Source organism: Lagenorhynchus albirostris, chromosome 15, assembly GCF_949774975.1.
Source record: "Lagenorhynchus albirostris chromosome 15, mLagAlb1.1, whole genome shotgun sequence".
In the NCBI taxonomy this organism is placed as follows: domain Eukaryota; kingdom Metazoa; phylum Chordata; class Mammalia; order Artiodactyla; family Delphinidae; genus Lagenorhynchus; species Lagenorhynchus albirostris.
In genome coordinates, this window is record NC_083109.1 from 48,289,675 (window position 1) to 48,299,321 (window position 9,647).

At 47.2% G+C, this 9,647-nt stretch overlaps 2 protein-coding genes across 7 annotated transcripts in view; both read right to left on the reverse strand.

Moving 5' to 3' along the window:
• Positions 1-5,845, reverse strand: part of KAT14 (lysine acetyltransferase 14) — a 65,713-nt gene extending 59,868 nt beyond the window's left edge. For all 3 annotated transcript variants that reach the window (XM_060124934.1, XM_060124933.1, XM_060124932.1), the window contains exons 1-2: positions 5,576-5,845; positions 3,034-3,152 (exon numbers count right to left, since the gene is read on the reverse strand). In XM_060124934.1, coding sequence (XP_059980917.1) covers positions 3,034-3,152; positions 5,576-5,834 — 378 coding nt within the window. In that variant the 5' untranslated portion in view covers positions 5,835-5,845. The remainder of the gene's footprint in view (positions 1-3,033; positions 3,153-5,575) is intronic.
• A 282-nt stretch (positions 5,846-6,127) lies between these two features.
• On the reverse strand, positions 6,128-9,432 carry LOC132506361 (protein PET117 homolog, mitochondrial). 4 transcript variants are annotated; one of them, XR_009535801.1, is made up of 3 exons: positions 9,192-9,401; positions 7,702-7,765; positions 6,146-6,285 (listed from the first exon to the last, which is right to left on the reverse strand). XR_009535801.1 is itself a non-coding variant. In XM_060124936.1 (2 exons), the coding sequence occupies exons 1-2, from the start codon at positions 9,285-9,287 to the stop codon at positions 6,136-6,138; spliced, it is 246 nt and encodes an 81-aa protein (XP_059980919.1). In that variant the 5' UTR covers positions 9,288-9,432; the 3' UTR covers positions 6,128-6,135. The 4 variants fall into 4 exon arrangements, 1 of the variants encoding a protein (XP_059980919.1); XR_009535799.1 differs by having other exon boundaries at positions 7,702-7,885; positions 9,192-9,348; XR_009535800.1 differs by lacking the exon at positions 9,192-9,401 and adding an exon at positions 8,478-8,590 and having other exon boundaries at positions 7,702-7,885.
• Positions 9,433-9,647: the final 215 nt, after the last annotated feature.

Sequence of the window (9,647 nt, forward strand, 5' to 3'; positions counted from 1 at the left end):
TGCCACTGAACTGTATGCTTAAAGACGGTGGAAAGGGTAAGCTTTGTTATGTATATATACATTTTTATAAATTTATTCATTTCTTTTTGGCTGCGTTGTGTCTTTGTTGCTGTGCACAGGCTTCCTCTAGTTGCCACAAGTGGGAGCTACTCTTCGCTGAGGTGCGTGGGCTTCTCATTGTGGTGGCTTCTCTTGCTGAAGAGCACGGGCTCTAGTAGTTGTAGCACATGGGCTCAGTAGTAGTGGCTCGCGGGCTCTAGAGCGCAGGCTCAGTAGTTGTGATAGGCTTAGCTGCTCCGCAGCATGTGGGATCTTCCCAGACCAGGGCTCAAACCCATGTCCCCTGCATTGGCAGGCGGATTCTTAACCACTGCGCCACCAGGGAAGCCCTGTTACATATATTTTACTACAATTTAAGAACGCTTTTGCTCAAGAAATACCTTAAGAAAAGGATGGAATGAGCTCTTCTGCCCACTCAGACTCCTAGAGTAACTTGGAAACGTGTATTCACTGTTAATCTCTGTGGTACAGACACAAGTGTGTTATTTCATTTCCAGTACTTTTTTTTTGGAAACATTTCATGACTTTAGAAAGTTAAAATTCACATACTTACTTGCAAATAACTTTTCCTATTATCACCATATTTACTGAGCAAACTAAAAATCCAATCATGAAGGACATGGTTTTCCCCCTTCTGGAATTTGTAATCTTAAAGAACGAATCCCAGTTGCGTTTCTGCTCTTACACCACCAGCCCAAGCTCATAGTAACAGGCTGGCCCTGGGAACCAGCACAGCTCCAAGGCCTTGCTCAGGCTGGCACAGCCCAGCGGGCACCTCCCAAGTATCTGCTGAAGAGCATGTAGAAAGATAATGAGCGTGTCTAGGACAAGAACGTAAAAACTACCCTACTTGATAGCTTCCCTACTTTTCAGACTGTTGTTCACACATCACCGAGGAGGAGGACACAGAAAGTGTGTGGAAGGGGCCTTTTAGTCACCCCATTACTGTTGGCATTTTATAATATAAACAAGTATTTCTACTTCTTATTTTGATAAATCAACAAAGTTTAAGATTTAAAACAAAGAAAACCCACATTCCAATTGGAATATGACATCAATAGAGTCTATTCCAGACCAACGGATCCTCTTTTAGCTCTTGCGTGAGAGAGACAGAGGGAGAGGGGGAGGGAGGGAGAGAGAGGGAGAGGGAGGGAGAGACAGAGAGAGAGAGAGGGAGAGAGAGAGAGAAAGAGAGAGAGGGAGAGAGGGGGAGAGAGGGAGAGGGAGAGAGGGAGAGACAGGGAGAAAGGGAGGGGGAGAGAGAGAGAAAGGAAAAGAGATGCAACTAGAAACAATGGGCAGTAGTTTTCCAAGAACCAGGTATGTCTGGTCCCAGTTTTCACTTCATTATCCCAGGATATTTATTATCCATATGTCTTTTGGAAGTGAAAAAATAATTTTCAAGAAATGTTAGTCTGATTAAATAAGCAAATTGAGGGCTTCCCTGGTGGCGAAGTGGTTGAGAGTCCGCCTGCCAATGCAGGGGACACGGGTTCGTGCCCTGGTCCGGGAAGATCCCACATGCCGCAGAGCGGCTGGGCCTGTGAGCCATGGCCGCTGAGCCTGCGCGTCCGGAGCCTGTGCTCCGCAACGGGAGAGGCCACAGCAGGGAAAGGCTCGCGTACCGCCAAAAAAAAAAAAAAAGCAAATTGAGCCAATACTGCCAATATATTGAGCAATATAATCAAAAGCCACTTTTTCTTTTAAAAAGAATCTCCACAGAAAACTCATAGTCTTGAAAGTAACAAATTACATACATCTGCTCTTCTTCCATTTTACAATTTTATGAGAAGCTACCTGCAGGCCAAATGCAAATCTGCCTACGTGTGCACACATGCAGAATAATCTACTAATATTAATCTGACCTTGCCTAGACACAGTATCCCATGCACACTTTTTAAAAAATCCCAGTTAGAATACTCATGAGACTGTATCCTCAATACAAACTTCCCTTCATTTTCTACTTACATATTTTCAGGCAAGTCCAAAAAGGCTCCCTAAGATCACCACTGACAGATTTCAACAGATGTCCTAATAAAGCACTGATAATTAACACGATAGCCTCTGGCTGCAAACACAGCTACAATTTACAAGGAACACCCTAAGTGCCTTGGAGGGTACAACCTAAAATCTTTCTCATTACCCTGTTTATTTCCTTCACAGCAAAAAGTGCTAGGGGTAATTAACTTGTTTATTTGTCTGCCTATTATCTAAAATAAATGTCTACTGCCTGGGGCTAGGGTCTTGGCTGTCTCACTCACCACAAAGAAGAAACAGCTAGAAGGATCAGCTGGTCTCCACGAGATTCTACTCTCCAGGCCTAGAACAGTGCCTGGTTCGTCATGTGCACTCAATATTTGTCGAATGAATAAACATAAAAACTGAGTGAGTGATGTCTAATACATTTTTAGAACTTAAAGATTGCATATAACATTGGTGCCTTGTTATAAACATATTAATATAAAAACAAAACCCAAAAAATTAATACAACCTGGAGATCAGTTAAAAGATACTGTTCGGGCTATAGTTGGCTGGGATTACAGTGACCATCTTTACTTTTTTTTTTAATTTAAGTACAGTTGCTCTACAATATACAACTAGTTGCTAGTTTCAGGTGTGCAGCATGTTGATTCAGCATCTTTATATTTTTTAGAATGGTTTTATTTTTCTAATAGCTGTTAAAAAAATGTGAACCTCTTCGATTAAAATCAGAGTTTGGTATTATGTATAAATGAAACCGTGGGTGGGATTTTCAGAATCTCAAACCCAATTCACTAAGTTGGCAGTATTTTTACTAAGAACTCCTTTCTCCACACATTCAGTATGATTTTCATTGTGAAATAAAGTGACCCTCAAAACAACTCAGAAGCTCATATGTAGGTTCCTCATTCCCTAGTTACTTATTCCAATAAATTTCGCAGGGCGGGGGCGGGGACCAACCCCATGAATTCTAGAGAAAGAGCTTTAACTCACTTGCTGCCATGTCAGCTTCAGCCGCTCATACTGCTCCTTGCCATCTTCAGAGCAATCAGAACAAGTAAACCTAAAAAAATTATCGCCCTTAAGGTAACTGAGCTGTTCCCTCAGCTGACCTAGGAGGAAAACAAAAAGGCACATCACAGGTGGATCTAGAACAGAGGTAACCCAAAGTTTTCATCAATCTACCAGCCATTTCCCAAATTTCCCAGGCTGTGTTTTTCCTTTTCTTTCAGCCAGCCTGTGAGGGCAGGATGGGGATGGAGAAGGGAGTAGAGAAGGTTTTTATTCTTCTAACATCAAGTGCATGCCCACGAAGATCGCTCTGTGGTCCCCGGACTTTCAGAAGAGACACTGTTAAGGCAGGTAGGATTGTTCTCACTGGCTGTTCCAACTGTTAACATTCCTGACCCCTACAGGAGGTCTCCTCACACATTCTTCCAAGGAAACATCTGAGCTCCCACTGTGCCACTGGGCTAGGAACCAGGAACACAACACCTGAGACGGACGCGGTGCTGGCTCTCAGAGGCTTACTGATGTGGTGAGGGCTACAGAGGAGAGAGTAGGTAATCACAGCAGCACAGAGGCTCTCCACCTGGACTGTGCATCAGAACCACCCAGGAAGTTTTGTGTTTTAAATATGCCCAGGTCAGGGGCTTCCCTGGTGGCGCAGTGGTTGAGAGTCCGCCTGCCGATGCAGGGGACACGGGTTCGTGCCCCGGTCCGGGAGGATCCCATATGCCGCGGAGTGGCTGGGCCCGTGATTCATGGCCGCTGAGCCTGCGCATCAGGAGCCTGTGCTCCGCAACGAGAGAGGCCACAACAGTGAGAGACCTGCGTACCGCAATAAAACATTTTTAAAAATTAAAAAAAAAAAAAAATATGCCCAGGTCTATCGCCCGCAAAATAAATCAACCTCTGGAAGCAGAGCATTTTCTGAAGTTCCCCAGCCGATGCTGATGCTCTGGGAGACATGGAAACCCTGGAGAGGGATGTGATGGGTGCTGTGGGGCAACGTGAGAGCACATAAAAGAGGTGCCCACCCACATGAGGAAGACAGCAGCGCTAGAAAAAGTGGGGTGGATGGGGGGCCTGAAGGATGGCTAGAATTGGCACGTGAAGAGGTGTTTGTGTGTGGGGCGGGGAGTATAGAGGCTGTAGAGACACGTGTTCCACAGAGGAAATTTACATGCACAAAGTCCTAGGGATAAGAAAGAACTGCTTGGGCTTCCCTCGTGATGCAGTGGTTAAGAATCCACCTGTCAACGCAGGGGACACGGGTTCGAGCCCTGGTCTGGGAAGATTCCACATGCCGTGGAGCAACTAAGCCCGTGCGCCACAACTACTGATCCTGCGCTCTAGAGCCCATGCTCCGCAACAAGAGAAGCCACCACAATGAGAAGCTCTCGCACTGCAATGAAGAGTAGACCCCACTCACCACAACTAGAGAAAACCAGCGTGCAGCAACAAAGACCCAACGCAGCCAAAAATAAATAAATAAAATAAATTTATAAAAAAAAGAACGAACTGTTTGTGGAGAAGGAAAAGCTCACCCTAACTGCAAAGCTCTGTTTCCATGTGGGGATAGGAGGGCACGAAGGAGAAAGGCTGGAGCAGTTAGCAGGGGCCCCAGGAGGCAGAGCATTTACAGCACAGGCTGTGAGGATGGGGGAAAGCCACCCAGGCTTTCAGGCAGAACCCTGAATCTATAAGCAGAGACAGCTGGAAAGCAAAAACTAGTTAACTTATAATATATTTTAGGTTTGCTTTCTGTGAAAATGGTGTTAATTTATTAATAATAACTATGAATCCATCTTAAAAACACCTCCACATACCAGAAAATGACCCAGTTCACAACAATATATATACATATACACATACGTAAATTTCTCTGACCTAGTTACAAATTCTATTACACAGAGTATTCCTCTAGTACATACGTCTTTACTACTCTCCACGTAATGGAAACATCCTGTTTTGGTTAAGAGGCCTGATGACTGGCAAAGCACCTTATTGCGTGTATATACGGCCAGCAGATCAAGGAGGCCAGCAAGGAGAAAACACGAATGGCCCTAGAAAAAGGCATAATACATATTTAATCTCCTAATTCCGACCTTATATCAACATACTATAGCAGTTGTTTTCCATGTAAGTTAGACACTACCAGAGTTATGTTTATGAGTCTGAAGTTTAGCTCTACACTGGGCCTAGAATTTGGCCCCAAAACCACAATAATGTGACCCTGATAGAAAAATGTGGCTAATTCTTTAAGTAACACAGAATTTCCAATTTTCTAATTTTTATTTGGGTTACAAGTGAGAATGTTAATTTAACAACGTGATAGAGGTTGGCAGTAATATATATTAGTACAAATGTGTTTACGTTTTATATAAATTTGCAGTTAATCAACTACACTAATAATAAATATAGGAGTTATCTTTTTATTTGGGTCTCTTTCACATTCATGTTTCTCTCACAGGTTAGAAAAACAAACCTTCCTGCAGGAATTGACAAAGGAAAGGAAAGGAGAAGCGCTTACTGGCTGGGATCCACTTCTGGCACTTGTCGCAGAAGTAGGACAGCTGCTCCTCCATCCACGACACGTCCCCTTCATCACTGTTTAGGGAGTCCCCGCTCTGGTCGTGAGACAAGTCCACAGACGCCTGGTCCTCTGACTCGACGATCAGCAGAGTCTCCCCCTCCACCTCCCCCTCCTCCAGCCCCTCCGAGGTGGACGTTCTTGTGGCTTCATCGTCGTGCCGACTGATCAAACTGCTCAGATGGATGTTACTCTCCATCCCTCCCGGCTTGCAGGTTCAGTGCTCTTGGGAACAATCCCAGTTTCTGGACACTAAGCTTGAAGGGGCTCCTTGCTGACCACACAAACACACTCTCAGAAGAGCGTCTGCCTGACTCTACTCAGACACAAGGGGCACTTAAAGCAATTATTTAGAATATACGATCCATCGTCCTTTTTCTGATCAAGTTTAAAAGGACGGTGACCACAAAAAGGCTGAAGATCACACTAAGCTGTTCTCCATCAACACTCACACACACTTAACGCTGTCTGTTCCATCAATATCTCACACGCATTTCAAGTCACGTTTTTTGAGATCCTTTTGCCAACACCATCTTCTCTCTTTCTGCTTCAAGTTGCTCAGTCAGAAGAATCTGTTCTCCCAAAAGACGAATATTTTCTTTTTTCCGATTTTGCCTCTCAATGTCTCTGATCACTCCGTCACGAAGCCTCTAAAAATGTTAAGAAACAGATTTTAGTGAAACTCAGAACAGGTGGTTCCCTTCCTTGTGTCATTCAAGTCCTAAAATCAGTGTTACCAAAATACACTTAAAACTCTTAGATTCCAAGTACTCAATTTCTATTTTAACTTTCTGTGTAGATGTAAATGTAATAAACCATCAAATTAACTTGGTAGCGTGATAGTATTATTACAGACCTCTTATCATACTTTAAGAAATTTTGCATCATTTAATATAAAAATGGGAAATAACAATTAAAAAAGAAAAACTGCCACTATGCTGAATTTTAAAAGTTTAGTTAATATATGGTGCTTTAAAAACTTGATGAGGGACTTCCCTGGCGGTCCAGTGGTTAGGACTCCGCACTTCCACTTCAAGGGGCATGGACACTATCCCTGGTCAAGGAACTAATAAGATCCTGCAAGCAACGGCTCAGCCAAAAAAAAGAAAAAACAAGTTGATGAGAGTTACTTGAGTAACTGTGAACTACATTCCTGTTAGCAATTGTCCTAATTGAATAATAAACACCCAAGAAAGAAAATTACTAAAATTTGAACAAACTGTAAGGATGCAAGAAAGTAAAGAACTCGGCTTCTTCTATTATGTACAGAGAAAAGGTAAAAATTACAATTACATAATGGGGAAAGAAGGGGAAAAAGAACGCTACCAGCAGAGGAAAACATAACGGCCCATTGATGGTCGTTACTTTGATAAACACTAAAGACATGTAGAAAATTCCAGAATATGGACCTGGCATCTAAGATGAGACTTTCTAAAGCATCAATCCAGTCATTACTAATAACTTACACTTTACAGGTCATAAAATACTCTAATAACTTAACAGTGGCCTTGTGAGGCAGAATAATGGGGGCAGGGCCTGGGTAGGGTTTTTTTAATTACTATTATGTCTATTTTAACAACTCACCAAGTACCTACTTGCTGGCCCTCCTCCAGGCCTAGGGCTCCAGTCCCCATTACAGGGGAAGCTGGGTAATTTAAGAGTCCTGGGACTGATAACACAACTGAAAACCAACTGTCCTGAACCCTGTGCCCCTGGCAAGATCTCCATGCAGAATCGGAGGCTCTCATTCCACTCCTCCCTCCCCAGCTCATCCTCTCCTGTGCTTCTTCCATCAGGACACACCTACACACGCCACCCAAGCCCCAAAGCCCACACCGTCCACACCTGCTCTGAGGTCCTCCCCTCCTTTCTCAGGGACTTTAGCACTCGGCTTGGGATCTTGCTCTCCATCCAGCATTCGCTAGTTTCCTCCAGGTTTCAAAGTCTGTGCCTACTGCCTCGCACATCCCTCCTGCAACTTCCACTTGACTACCTTACTAAGCACCGAGACCTCTTCACCATCACAACTCTAACACCTAGAACGCGGCTCCTCCTGTAGTACTCACTGCTGGTTTTGTTGGGCTCCTGTGATGATCAAGGCTGATGTACGTAAAGTGCTTAGAACAGCGCCTGGTATGTGGCAGTCAGTCAGGAAACAATGGGGGACAACAGTCATCGTTTTAGTTCTTGCTTCCTTGAACCTTCCAACACACCCACCGTGTCAAACATTTGTCCTCCTCTTTCCCGCTGCTAGAAAGTAACCCCGGAATGAATAATTGGACATAAAACACACACAGGTTATTCCGGTCAATCTCAACCTCTAACTTCCAAATACCTAAACCTTACACTTGTCCCATTCTGACAGTGGTTCTCAACCCTGGCTGCATGTTAGAATCCCTGGGTCGCTTTTAAAGCGTACCTAAGTGGGATCTGCATCCCCAAGAGATTCTGATTCAATAGGTCAGGAGCAGGGCCCAGGCTGCTACCTGGTAAAACCTTGCAGGAACAATCGCACGTGTAGCTGGAGGTCAGAACCAAGCTTTCACCCAGCCGTACTCCACACTGGGAAAATTCCTGCTCGCTGACCTCAGAGCTACATCTGACATAGCATCTTCTACCCTATCTCAAATTTTCTCCAGCCACCAGCTATTCCTTCTTAGAGAAGAAAATCTCCCGCTTCTGTTCCAAAAGCTAACCCCTTAGAACGACTACATTAATCCCAATCTCTAATCTCTTCCGCGCCCTGTCACCATTAATCATTTCATTCCCTCCCCTAAAATCTTGTATCACAGGCTTCCTCTCCTCTGACTTCCAGAGTGTGAACACGGGACAAAGGCCTCACCTGCTGCATCTCTGCACCCCGAGCACCCGGCGCGGTCCCACGCAGACAAGCCTGTTTACAGTGACTAACCCAGCGGCCTGCGTCCACCCCGGGCCAACCGGGCTCCACCGCACCCCTCCCCCCCCCACACACACCCCGGCTGCCCCCGCTCGCGCTCGGCCTTCGCCCCCGGAGCAGCTGCGCGTATTCTTCTCTGTTTCCCGACGCGCCCGGGGCGGAGCGTGGCGCACGGGGGCCCAGCAGTAACGTCAGCCGATGGGAAAAGGAAGAAAATAAGACTGAGAGACACAGCAAGACTGACAAGCCCCTGAGCGGTCAAATCAAGGATGTTTCCCCACATAAAACCACCGGAAAGAGAAAAATTGGAGGCCGCTATCTCTATCGTCCCCAGAATCTAGTTTCCATAGCAAACTGTTCCTTAAGAAGGAAAAACTCACCCCCCATACAAGTATATCTCCCAATTCCCGAAAGCGAGAGGCGGGGGAAGCCTCACCAGCGCTTCGACACCCGCGGGGCGGGGGCGGGGCCGGCCCAGAGCACCGGGGACCACCGCCCCCACTTCCCGGATGCCCCAGGGAGCGGTCTCCCCACCTCGGGGGAGGCGGGAGGAGAGAAAGGAAAGGCGAGGAGGAAGCGGCGCCACGCGGAGCCGGACCCCAGGCCCCAGGCCTCCGCCGCCGCGCGGGCCCGAAGGCGCGGGCACGTGACATCTACCTGCTGGTCCTGCCGCTGCTTCATATGCACGCCCGCCACGGTGGCCGCCGTCAGCACCACCGAGAGGCCCAGCACCACCTTCGAGCTCCCCGACATTCCAGCGCCCGCCGCCGCGGCCTCCGCTCCCCGTGCCCCAGGGCCAGGGCCGCCGCCGAGCGCGCGCCGTTGCCGGGGCGGGCCAGGCTCGACCCCTCGAGCGCAGAGCCCCAGCTGCCGCCAGGCGCGAGCAGTCGAGAGCCGAGCGCCGAGCAACACCCAGGTTCCGCGGAAGGCGCGGCTTCCGGTAGGGCCTAGGAATCGCGGGCATCCCCTCCCTGCCCTGCGGGCGGGCGGGTAATAACACTTCCAAGAGCCCCGGCCCAGAGCTGGCCCCAGCACCACCCAAGGCGGGGTTCCAGGCCTGAGCCCTCTCAGTTCATCACCCGCCTCCTGCGGCGGGAGAGTCCGGGGGGCGGG